The 13,192-nt window shown below is 31.1% G+C and overlaps 1 protein-coding gene across 1 annotated transcript in view; it reads right to left on the reverse strand.

Annotated features, from left to right (window-relative positions):
- Window positions 1-382: 382 nt before the first annotated feature.
- The window catches only part of LOC111714985 (monocarboxylate transporter 10), a 26,054-nt gene continuing 13,244 nt past the window's right edge, over window positions 383-13,192 (reverse strand). The window contains exons 15-29 of the mRNA XM_023490213.1: window positions 12,874-12,932; window positions 10,499-10,619; window positions 10,107-10,150; window positions 9,743-9,798; window positions 8,810-8,895; window positions 7,674-7,704; window positions 6,125-6,261; window positions 5,679-5,733; window positions 4,328-4,396; window positions 3,713-3,778; window positions 3,573-3,638; window positions 2,488-2,552; window positions 2,075-2,188; window positions 1,683-1,760; window positions 383-1,574 (exon numbers count right to left, since the gene is read on the reverse strand). Of these exons, the coding sequence (XP_023345981.1) occupies window positions 1,502-1,574; window positions 1,683-1,760; window positions 2,075-2,188; window positions 2,488-2,552; window positions 3,573-3,638; window positions 3,713-3,778; window positions 4,328-4,396; window positions 5,679-5,733; window positions 6,125-6,261; window positions 7,674-7,704; window positions 8,810-8,895; window positions 9,743-9,798; window positions 10,107-10,150; window positions 10,499-10,619; window positions 12,874-12,932 (1,120 nt within the window). The 3' untranslated portion in view covers window positions 383-1,501. The remainder of the gene's footprint in view (window positions 1,575-1,682; window positions 1,761-2,074; window positions 2,189-2,487; window positions 2,553-3,572; window positions 3,639-3,712; window positions 3,779-4,327; window positions 4,397-5,678; window positions 5,734-6,124; window positions 6,262-7,673; window positions 7,705-8,809; window positions 8,896-9,742; window positions 9,799-10,106; window positions 10,151-10,498; window positions 10,620-12,873; window positions 12,933-13,192) is intronic.

Consider the following 13,192-nt stretch of genomic DNA (forward strand, 5'->3'; position numbering starts at 1 on the left):
ACTTTGTGTTTATTGCTAAAATAATATAAATTTAGTTTGGCTGTGTTGGGATTTAAAACAGAAACACCTCGAAAAAATTAGCTTTGACAAATGTTTTTAATAATAATGAATAAAAACTTTTTAAACTAAATTATTCTCTAGTTAATTTGTAATTTATTTGGTTTGTTTACAATTATCACTTTTATTTTGTGCGACGAAGTAATTGCCACAAAATCTAATTTTTTGGAATCCCTATATTTTTGCAACCTGATGGTGTAAACCTTTGATCTTTTAAATCTAGATTATTTGATCTAACAGAATTCAAAGTTTGAAATCTCTAAGGTCCATGACATTAGGTTGGAAAGATATAGGGATTAGAAAATCAGAGTTTGTGTTACCAGGATTTATCCTAGAATTTCTGGAGTCTAGTCACGATTTTCCTTCTGCCTTCGAGGTCGGGGCCAGGGAGGATTAAAATATATAGAGGTTGGGCTTAGGAAGGATTCAAATATATAGAGGTCGGAACCAGGGAGGATTCAAATATATAGAGGTCGGGGCCAGGGAGGATTCAAATATATAGAGGTCGGAGCCAGGGAGGATTCAAATATATAGAGGTCGGGCTTAGAGAGGATTCAAATATATAGAGGTCGGAGCCAGGGAGGATTTAAATATATAGAGGTCGGGACCAGGGAGGATTTTAATATGGAAGTCGGACTCATGGAGGATTCAAATATAGAGTTTAGAAGTTTATATTTGTGAGGCAGTCCATATGATTGCTCGACACGAAAACGCAGCTAAATTTACATTTTAGTTCTAGGAACTGCATTTCTGGCTATCATGCTTCTAGCAATCATATCTGCAGTGTATAAAAAAATTGCAAATACACACCATGCAGATACTAGAATATGCAGTTTAATTCATTTATAAAAATCATACTTGAACAGAGCACTCTATATTTGTAAATACTCCATAAGAATGAACAAGGTTTGAGGTGTCTGGTGTACATATATATTCTTTTATCCATATATAATATATATTTATATATATGTGTCTATATATAAAGTTATAAACCCCCAGAGGACTCTAGAGAAGCTAAACATATAATGAGATTGGAAATATTTTAACTTTGGAATAAGTGTTTCCTATATTCATGGGATGAGAATTAATTAAAAGAAATTTATTCTTTTTATTAATCATTAAAGTTGAAAGCTTACTTCATGCTATCTTTCTGCACATGTGATCAAAAACAACAATCAGAATTTTAAAATGTTTAAAAATTTTTTTTATTTTTGCATGCACCATCTAAGTTATCGGCAGTGAACATTGTACTGCACAGTTTGTAACTAATCCCTCTAGCGGATTATTGACGAACTACACTGTACTGTACAGTTTTTAACTAATCCCTCTAGCGAATTATTGACGAACTACTCTGTACTGTACAGTTTTTAATTAATTAATCCCTCTAGCGGATTATTGACGAACTACTCTGTTGGCGCAATTACTCATATTTCCAGAAGGTAAATTACTCCACATCAATTGATCCAACTTCAGATATTACAGGTAGATCTTCCCCGCGCAGAAACCTAGTCTTTGTCCTGAATTTGCTGACATTTTATTCAAATTCAATCTTTTCTTATTTTTATATAAAATTTTATTAGGCCGAATAATAACTTAATGAACGTAGTTTGATAAAATGAAGTTTCCTGAGCCGATGCCATGTTTTCTTATTTTCTTCTTGTCCTGAACCATCGTTATCCCCTTCAGGTTGCTTTAGAATCATCCTGCAAAATTTTAAAATTAAAATATTTTTTTCTTTAAATTTAGTATACAGTCCATTTAATATGTTGATGTTAAGGCATAGCCTGTCACTATTCAAACACTACACATCAAAGCTTCACTGTATACATTTTATTGTTTTTTTTTTCTTCAAAATTTGTTGTTTTAATGTTTTTGTATCATCAAAAATTATGGTTGTTTTTAAGAATTGAGAAGGATATGTAATATATCGAAATATAGTTACAAACTAAGTTCAAATAAGTTTTTGTTTAATTTTAAAGTAGGATAATTTATCGACCAAAGTTAGCATAATCCCTACCTTGAGGTCAATCTGAATATGTTAGGTTCACTGAAGCTATGAGCTCCAAGACCTTGAGAATGTTTTTTCTTGTTCACAGGAGCACTAATCTGTTCGGAGTGAGCATTGCTGGAGCTTAGCAAAATATATAATTATTTACATATATTGAATTTTCAATTTCCTAAATCTTTGCAAACTGATGGTGTACACCTTTGATATTTCAAACTTTGATTATTTAATCTAACAGAATGTATGGTTTGAGATATCTAATGTCCACGCCATCGGGTTGCAAAGATATAAGGACTATAAAATGAAAGTTTGTGGCAAAACTCTTCTTCTTTGATTGGTCGTATTTCAAAAATTGGGTTTTTATGTTTTTTTTTTTACAAATAAGTAAATAATACTTTTTATTGTTCTTGTACTTTTATGTATACCTGAACGAAAAATCGTCACTGTTCATGTTTTGTTCGTATTCACTGTACATCAAATATTTCTCAACCTTTAAACATTACATTTTATATAAATATATCATAAAGGTCATTTTTTAACCTTTAAAAGGCTGGGTTTCGCACTCTTAGTTTTGAAAATATTACTTGAATCTTCTTGAGATTAAAAAAAAAATCAAGAGAATTTTTGACAAAAAAAAATTAAATGCATATTTGAAAAGATTTTGAAAAATTGACTTGAATTCATATATAATATGCCACCTAGGCTAATATATATTTGTAAAAATTTTTTTTTTTTTTAAATTTCTACCGCTCCGTAAGTTCGTAACATTAAACTNTATATATTATAATTATAATTTAAGAAGCACATTTGTTTCAATTATATAATACATTTTTTTCTATTTTTAAAAAAACTGTCAAATTTCTAAAATTTCTTTCTTTCAGATACCAACATTAATCGGGCGTGCAACAATTTAAATGGAGGATCATCACTTGAAATTACGTAGGTAGTAAAGGTGATTAATTTGGGTCGTTTTTTTTGGAAATCAGCCAACCTCCCACCTGAGGTCGTTGCGTTTTTACTTAAAAAAAGTTTGCAATAAAAAAATACAAAATCGTCCAGACGGTTGTGAATTGACGATTTCGTATTGGAGCAATCACCGTAAGGCCTGAAAAAAATATTTTGAAAAATTTCATGTGACACATTATCATCTTGTAAATTGCTGAATTCAGATTCGAAAACCATTAAAAAAATATTATTTTTTTTTAACTTTTTAATTTCAATTTTTAATGTTTTTAAAAGCACCTCTCAGATTTGAATTCAGCATTACATTTTCAAGAAAATGATGTATTACATAACATTTTTTCAAAAATATTTTTTTTTCGGGGCCTTTCGCTGGTTTCTACGATATAAAACCGTTAAATCGCAACTGCATGGACGATTTTGAGATTTTTTTGATTACAATTTTTTTTTTTAAGTGAAAATGCAGACGGTTGGCTCAAGTCCAATATTAATCACCTTTTTAGGTACTAGGTAGTCCTTTTATCAAAAAAATAATAAAAAATAACTGGACCTTATTACAGCTAGTGATACATTCTCCTAGATAATCTACATCTATTAGTTGATTCAATAAGTGTTCCTAAAAAACAACAAAAAATTGTTATTTTTTCTAGTTTTATCGAAGAAAAAATTGAAGAAATATTGTCTTTCTACCTCTGAGATGTTTGAGAGGATCTCATTTTTGCCGTGGAAATGGTAATTTTCATCATCTTCATCAATCTTAGAATAAAATAGATGTCAAATTTTCTAGGAATACAGGGGGGACCATATATCATGAGTTTTCTATAAATACAGGGGGACCATATTTCATGAGTTTTCTATGAATACAGGGGGACCAAATATCATGAGTTTTCTAGGAATACAGGGGGGACCATATTTCATGAGTTTTCTAGGAATACAGGGGGTACCATATATATAACATGAGTTTTCTATGAATATATCATATATCATGAGTTTTCTAGGAATACAGGGGGACCATATATCATGGGTTTTCTAGGAATACAGGGGGGGACCATATATCATGGGTTTTCGAGGAATACAGGGGGGGACCATATATATCTCATGAGTTTTCTATGAATACAGGGGGACCATATATCATGAGTTTTCTATAAATACAGGGGGACCATATTTCATGAGTGTTCTATGNGTTTTCTAGGAATACAGGGGGGGACCATATATATCATGATTTGGTGGAATGTATTTAAAATTATGATTTAAATTTTAATAATTCATATCTTGATAATTAATATTTTAATAATGTTTTTTAACCTGTATCTGCGGAGGAAACAGTAGTTTTGAATTGTTGTTATTCTGAGATACACCTCCCTTCTCTGTATCCTGCACAACACAAGAATACGTTTATTTTAACACATTTTTTCACCACCAGCAGAACATTTTTAATTTAATTTTTATAATACAAAAATGCCCTTACGCCGGGAGAGGGTTAAAGGGAGTGACCGCGTAGACATGGTAGTTGAGTCGTTTTTTACGGTGTAAAATTGTTCAGCAAGATGGAAAATTCGTTCTTGAAAATTCAGTTTGACGCCCCCCCTTCACTGCAGTTGGTGGGGACCGGGGGGTCTCAAATTAATCCTTAAAAAATTTCTCTACAATACAGAATACTGCACTCTCAACTCAACTACAATGTCTACGCGGTCATTCCCTTTAAGGAAGTGAAGATATATAATTGGCCTGCTTTTCAGGCAGCTTGAGGAAGTTGTGTATAATATACAATAAATAGCTATCGCTTTAAAAAGAATTTAATAAAACTTCCAAGATTTCAAAACTGCATTATGTTCAAGTTTGCTTTTATTATAATATTGTTATACTTAAAAAAAAATGGAAAACGATCGAATTACAACACTTTCGTTTTCGCATCGGTTTTTGGATCGTTTTTTGGATCTTTTTTGCATCGGCATAGTTTTTGGATCGTTTTCAGTCTAGGTCAAAAGTTTAAATGTTTAGAATAATAAATTATCCCCTTCTTGGGAGGATTGTGTAGAAGGGCTACTTTAGCACAATAATCTGAGGGATGGGTGGGTGAGACCAGGCGGTCTGAACCCCCCCCCCCCTCCCCGACTTTATATACATACATTAAAATCTTCAGCCGTTTTAGGGTTAGATTATTTACAACTCTTTCTTCTATTGAACTTAACAATTTACTAGTTTCTAATAGTTTGTTTGTAAACTGTTAAAATCTTGAGAAGCTGACACCTTGCTAATCATGTTTGCGCACCTACTGCGCACCTACTGCGCTCCTTGCGCACTCCGGGAGATTAATGTTCACATTGTCGCGTGCATATCTTTTGCAAGATGGGGTGTCAAGATTTAAAGTGTAAATACCAATACATATTAATACGAAGGTAAGGAGTGTATAAATACCAATACATATTAATACGAAGGTAAGGAGTGTATAAATACCAATACATATAAAGGGAGGGCTACAGGGGCTCAGTCCCCCCCTGGATCAGTAAAATCTATGATTTTTAGGAAGTTTTGGGACCTAAATGTGTTGATGAGCCCCATCCCCAGCCCACCCCCCATCCACCACTAAAAATAACAAAAGTTTAAGATCCTACCCCTGGACAAATTCCTGAATACGTCACTGAATCTAAATTACCTTTACTACTGCAGGACAGATACATTGTAGAGAATGATGTTCAGATTGCACTTCACTAAACAACCAACATTTAACAATGGTATAGGTTACTTTTTAATTTTAATTGATTTTAATTTTTTTGAACAAAATTACCATTTCTTTAAAAAATCGTTTTTTTGCTAACCCTCCGCTATTTTTCCGCGGACAAATTAAAATCTAGAATTATATCGCATAGAAGTACTTTAGGAGACCCTCTTACATTGGAGACCACCATGACTATCTCATCGGTGGACCCCAGATTTTCATTGGAGACCCAACATTTTTAAGGGAGACCCCCAGATTTTCATCGTCATTGTCATTGAGGTCTCTGGCTGATAGTATTCATTGGTGATAACTCATCATAGGCTCAAGAGAATATAAAATTAAATGTTTGTTTAAAAATTATTTTTAGCTTATTGTTGTCATACCTGATTCTCTGACTGGATAACTCCGGTTGAATAATTATATTCTTCATTGAGTTCATCCCCATCTCCTCTCCACCTCCTACTCCGCCTACTCCGCTTAGAGGTACGCCCACTCCGCTCCCCGCCCTCCAACCACTCTCCTGCACCACACCAACACTAGAGAAAACCAAAACAAAACTAAAACTAATAAAAACAAAACAAAATAAAAACAAAATAAAAACAAAACAAAAAACAAAACAAAACAAAAAATAATAAAAAAAGATATATAAAATATATGCTAAAAAAGTGCGTGAAAATTTACAAAAAAAAATTAACCCTTTACCCACGTCCATTACAATTTTTAGACATAACTCAAAAAGTTTATCGTCTTAGACTGTACCACTGGCAGCCGTAGTACATTTGAATTTCCGAGCCGGGTCAACCTTTGCCGGTCCCAGTTTGTACTGTACCTAGCTCTTTGGACAGGAATAGCCGGTGCAAAAAGGTTGACGCGGTCAGACTTTATGCTTCATATAGGTTGAATTTACTTTTAGTGAAGGGACAGAGGTGCATGGTACACATTTATTTTGACATACGAAACAGCACAACATTTTTAGCTCTGAAAGGCTTTGACAAAATAGTTCACAAGTTGTGCAGATTTAGAAAATGTTGCAACTTTTTTCGCATATTATAAATTGCTGGGTCTTGGGCTTTCCAAAAGTATATGAAGTACTATGAGTTAGCATTACACAAGGTTAAAAGAAAACAAAAACAAAGTTAAACCAATAAAGTATAAATGCATGAAAGCAAAAACAAACCAAAAACTTTAAAAACTCAAATAATACTAATATTTTTTTTAGTTTTGATTTAACGAATGTTGCCTAACTTGTCGGGAATTTGCAACTTTTTATTGAATTTAAACAAAATGTAAACGTCATGTAAGTATCAAACAAAAAGGTTTTTAATTAAATATTCAAATGTTAGTGTTAAATGAAAAACCAGCAGAATAAGCTGCACAACAGACATGGGCAAACTATCGTTAAAGGGAATGTCAGCAGAATAAGCTGTACAACAGAAATGGGCAAACTATCGTTAAAGGGACTGTCAGCGTAATTTCAAGTGAACCCTTATTTTAATCTTACATGTACAACTCACATCGGTACCTTTAAACTTTATCTAAGCATTGATTATATTTATATATCACCATTTATAAATCTAGAAATATGAAATATATTCAATTCAGACAATTTCCGTCACCATGGTATCAATGTATAAATCCGCAAGTCAGAAAGAAAAGAAAGATATCTCCGTCCTTTTTGCTAAAACCGAAGATTGTGAATCGGACATCCACCTTTTTTTAATAAGATACTTGAGATACTTGAAATCACGTGATCAGTTTCTTTATTAGATTTAACCAACTCAAAAATATACGATAAAAAGAAATGAATAAAATCCAACAAATGTCAAATCCAGGAAAAGGTGAAAATAAATTGACATAAATATTGAAAAGTGATTTTAAATTTTAGATGTCCAACGATATTAATGAATTTAAAATTTTGAGAAATAATCCTACCTTTTTACAAACATGATCTCGTTTGTGTTTCCTAAATAATATCTTTATTATTTTTTATGTTTGTTTAGAATTTAATAAAAACAGCTACAAGGTAATTTAATATTTGCTGCAGTGCCATAAAGTGCGAGACAATCAAATAACAAATTCAAATTTTAAATTAAACATTTTTGGATTTCTCTGAATAATTCACATAAAAGTAAAAAAATCATTAAAACAACTAAATTACGTTAATTGCATTGAACTTGACGCTAAATCAAAAAGAATTGTATTTACAGTATATACGTGTTTTAAGGGGCTGAATAATCGTAAACGAGACAGCTAGGAGAAATTAGTTAATCTGGATTCAGATTTAAAATTCAACACACATTTGTTCTTCTTAATATATCTTCAATAAGAGGAGTTATGATTAAAAACGTAGGTAGTTTGACGTGACATACAGTTTAATCCAGAACACCAAAACAATTTATAATATTTAGTTTTTTAATTGAAAATTATATGGAGCTCTTTTAAACTGTTTCCGCATATTTCATAGCTATTTATTTGTTTTTACAACTACTAAGATTTAGGTACAGGGTGTCCCACGAAACATGAAAATAGCAAGACGACTTGAAAGTCGTCTTTGATATTTGAATTTATTTGTGACATTTAGTCTTCTATCTACTTTAACATGTATGATTCTTGAAACAATTATCACATAATTCTCCTAGCCCTGGCATTTCCAAAAAGTGGTCTGCGTATTTTGTGCTTTCAATATTACCGGAGATATAAAGAGTTTGGTTCAGATTTCAATTTTGTTCAATAAAAGCAAAATTGTCGAAATCTGAACGAAATTCTTCATATCTCGGGCAATATTGAAAGCACAAAAAAGGCAGACCACATTTTGGAAATGGCAGGACTAGGGGAATTTTGTGATTATTATCTCTAGAAATTTACTTCTAAAATTAGGTTGCCAAATAAACGCAGCAAATTATATCAAAAATCAAGACGACATTCAAGTCCTCTTGCATACTGTCATGTTTCGTGGGACACCTTGTATTATAATGATATAAAGCCCATTGAGAAAAATTGTCAAGACGACATTTTATGTTTTTGAAGTTCTGTGTTAAATATAATTTGGAACCGAGTATATATATTACCTTGAATTAACAAGGAAGAGAACAAGAGCCCCTAGGAAAACCAGACTGAAGGATAAATAAAATCCAGCTTTAGGATTACCAGTACTCTAAACTCATAGTTATAATTGTACTGCAGCTTTCTCAGTATAAGGGATGGAATTTTTTCTTAAAACAACTTTCATTGTTTCTTTACCGATAAAAATAAAAATGAAATAAAGTCTTTCAGCTTAGATCTTTTAAACTACCTATTCTTTTAGATCAAATATAAAATATCAAAGGTTTAAACCATCAGGTTGCCAAGATATAGGGGATACACAATTTTAATTTGTGGCTTAATACTTACTTCCTTTGTACTTTATAGCTATATCATAATTTTGATTTTAAAATGCAAGATTTCAAACATCTGTTTTCATTTTGTAATTAAGGGACTGTAAGCATAATTATTTTGTAATTAAGGGACTGTAAGCATAATTATTTTGTAATTAAGGGACTGTAAACATAATTATTTTGTAATTAAGGGACTGTAAGCAACATTATTTTGTAATTAAGGGACTGTAACCATAATTATTTTGTAATTAAGGGACTGTAAGCATAATTTTAAGTGCAAAGATTCACAAAAGTACCCTAATAACGTTTGTCTAATTAAGACTGAATGAGATATTAATTTTTATAATATTGAAAACTTATTATTTTTAGTTGTCATTTCTCTTTCTACTGCAGGAAAACATAAAGGAACTATTAGAATTAAATAAAAATATATTCCACATTATTGATCAGATAAAGGATTCAAGGGTACAAATGTGAATCGGGCATTGCTATCGTTGCATGATCGGTCACTTGAAATATGCTTACAGAGTACTGTTAAAAGTTAACTTACTGTTAAGTTAACTAGGTCAAGAGCGCGCAAACAGTTAGATATAACTATATTGCTCGTATACAAGAATAACCCTGTTCCTGATTTATCAGTTGACTGATAGGAATACCGACTAACATTGGGAAACTCTTAGATCCTGAACAAAATTAGATCTTTAACAAAAAATTTATCAAAGAAATTGTTTAAACATTTAATTAACAATTTGCGACTCCCTCAAAACTGTTCCTTCAAAATAAACCTTAAATGAAAGATAATATGTAAATTTAAAATGCTACACATCAAAGTTATTTAATTGCTTGTCTTATCCACAATTAAAAGTTATCCGTTGCATATTGTAGATTCAAAATTCACTTAAAAGTACTCTGTTCTTTATAGTAAATCTGTATAGTTTAATAAGACGATTTCATATTTTGAAAAAATCAGATTTTTTATTTGTTTACGAACCTTGCACAAAACTCCATGCTCTTGGGAAATGCTTTGCTCGTATACTAAAGAAAAAATTATCTCATAAAAATAACAATTATCGCATTTAATAGATGATAATTAGATTAATATTATGAAAAAAATGAGCTGTTGCCACAAACTTGAGTTTTAAAATCCATATATATTTACAACCCGATGTAACAGACCTTTAATATTTTAAACTATTAATCATGATAAATAAAATAGTCTAAGCTTAACATCAAAGGTTTACATTATTAGGTTGCAAAGATATAGGGATTAGAAAATTTGATTTGTGGCAAAAACTCAATTCCTTCTATAAGAATACATATACAACGTAGTGCACGTGCACTCTTATATATATATACTCTTATTATTATGGAGAAAATGTTTACCATTCGTAAGTGTACACTTTTAGTACATAATGATACCCTCCCAGGAAGAAACCGTACAGTACAACAAACAGTAAATATCCGTAATATCCTTGTACAACGGTCAAGGTTACGAGTGAGCCACCTGAAAAAAATATTTGAATTGTCAATTACTTAAAATAAAAAAATAAAAACTCTACACTAATTTTGAATTAATCTAAATTTAAAAGTCCGATTTACAATTGTGTCCTTTAAATATTTGTCACAGCAAGGATAAATGAGATATCCAAATTTCTCCATTTGAAAATTGATTCCATAATGGATTCTCCAAAAAAAGTGACTGTCGGATTTCTGCAGAGACAATGAAAGAAATCCACACTTCTTTACCCTATCCTACCTGTACCCCCCCCCCCCTCTCCCTCTAACGAATTATTATTGGTCTGAAAAAAATGTTTGTCTAAGGCCTATATGTTTTCTAACTGACACAACTCCCTCACTTACTGATCCTATACCAGTCTAAACCTGTATTTAGACCCACTTTCAGGAATTGGATTCAAACAATAATGACCCATTGGAAAGCCGATAAAAAAGATCTTTCTTATATAATTAAGGAAAGTGCGCTCCTAAGGTATCAGGGCCGTTTTCCGACAATTTCATATTCAAGGAATTCTGGATGGAAATGACCTCGCTGCCCTAGGATCAGACTTTTCCTTCCTTTTTGGGGATTATATTCTGCTTGTCTAGCTTTTTCAAGGGCTTTTTAAAAATATGCAGTTTATCATATTTCACGGGCAGCTGTAGACCTAGTACATTTGAATTTCCGAGGCGGGTCAACCTTCACGCTTTATATAGGTTGAATTTACTTTTTCTAAAGGGGCAGAGGTGCGTGATTTGCGTAGTTTTGGTTTTTGCGCATATTTTAATTAATAACTAAATTTCACAGTAAATTTTTGAGTATGAGGACAAGGGTCAATATAACAATATAAAAAACCTCTCTTCCTAAAAAAGATTAAAGAGCAGTATTGTGAAGCGGACATGCATGATGGAGGTTCAAATATAATTATAGTCAGCATTCCCTTTAAATTACAAAAGTTAAACTATTTGGTTAAATCAAGGTTATAATGTAAGGAAAGTTATTTTGTACTGCAGTGTACTGTCTCTGGACGATAATGTAAATACAAGACTGATGTCGAAGCCTGACATGGGATCCATCTTTCACATAAAAAAATCAATGAAATATTCTGGTCATAGGGAACTATTATGTGAACTATCAAAATTTAATTCTTTTAACCTCCTCGGATACTAAACGAACACTGATGCATCTATTCTTGTTTTACGCCCAGAGAGAACTGGTTCAATATGTACGCAGAGTATACGCAACTGCAATTAACTTTCCTTGCATTTTAACCTTGGGTTAAACCAAGAAATTAAAGTACTTAAATTTCAAACATTTAAAAAGTTTAAAGTTTAAACTATTTGGTTAAACCAAGAAAATTAAAGTACTTAAATTTCAAACATTTAAAAAGTTAAAAGTTTTAGAGTTTCCACTTAAAGTCTGCAATGTGTGGTATAATGCGACAAAAGTTCTTTAAACGTCAGGCAAATTTAAAACTATTCTTGTGTTAACAAATGATACCAAATATAATAGAAGGATGAATTGTATCTAGAGATGGGTAAAGTTTAGTAAAAAATAATGAAATTTTACACTCATTTTGGAATCACTTTAAAACATACGAAATATATATATATTTAGAATTGTAAATACTTAAAGATTACATAAATATGGGCATTGAGAGACAACTTGAAAGTTGTATTGTTTTCTAATATTTAATGCATGGCAAAAAAAATTTAAAAACGAGGTTGTCCATCTTCTTGTATCTAAAAATTGACGAAGAAATTAGATATAAAACAAATATATTAGCAAGTATAATCTATTTTGATATTAAGACAACTCTAATCTATGAAATAAATTTTGCAATATCTCCTTAAATTTTGAAGATACAAAAATCTTAAGACCACGCGTTTTCAATATTTGATGTTTAAACTGGAATATTGCAATAATTGTGTTCATGAAAAAATTCCGCATGTATCCAAAACCATATAAAAATCGACGCTTAATTCCATTATTTATTGGAATACCCTGGCTTCAAAACGTTTTTTAAGAAAACTAAATTGAAAAAAAGCTATATAAAAGTAGGTTAATAGGTATTTTGATATTAATCGGTTCACATCTATATCATTAAAGCTCTCAGTAATGATTTATAGAAATACTTGAAAATACATCTATCTACCTAAATATCAAATTCTATCATTCTATCTATCTATCTATCTATCTAACTAACTGTCATTCTATATCATTCTATCTATCTATCTATCAGCAGTTATTAACAAATATATACCTAAGCCGAAGACAGCAGTTTTAAGAAGATAGATGGTCGGGATGACACACTGGGCGGATCTGAAAAAATTTCTTTATATTTATATTTTACTTAATTGAAAGCTAAAATATAGGATGGGTGCAAAGCGCCCTAAAAACCTAGTATTGCATTATTTGTCTCATTTTTTCTTTTTATGTCTTTCAAATTAAAAATTGTGATGGAAAAACAAGAAAAATTAAAAAGAACACTCTCTTTATCTCTTTATCTGATAGGAAATGTATTTTAAAATAAATCAAAAAGAAAATAGTGTGAAACAAATATTCACTTTACCCTCTTACAT

The sequence above is a fragment of the Eurytemora carolleeae genome, unplaced genomic scaffold (assembly GCF_000591075.1).
Source record: "Eurytemora carolleeae unplaced genomic scaffold, Eaff_2.0 scaffold1686, whole genome shotgun sequence".
NCBI lineage: Eukaryota > Metazoa > Arthropoda > Copepoda > Calanoida > Temoridae > Eurytemora > Eurytemora carolleeae.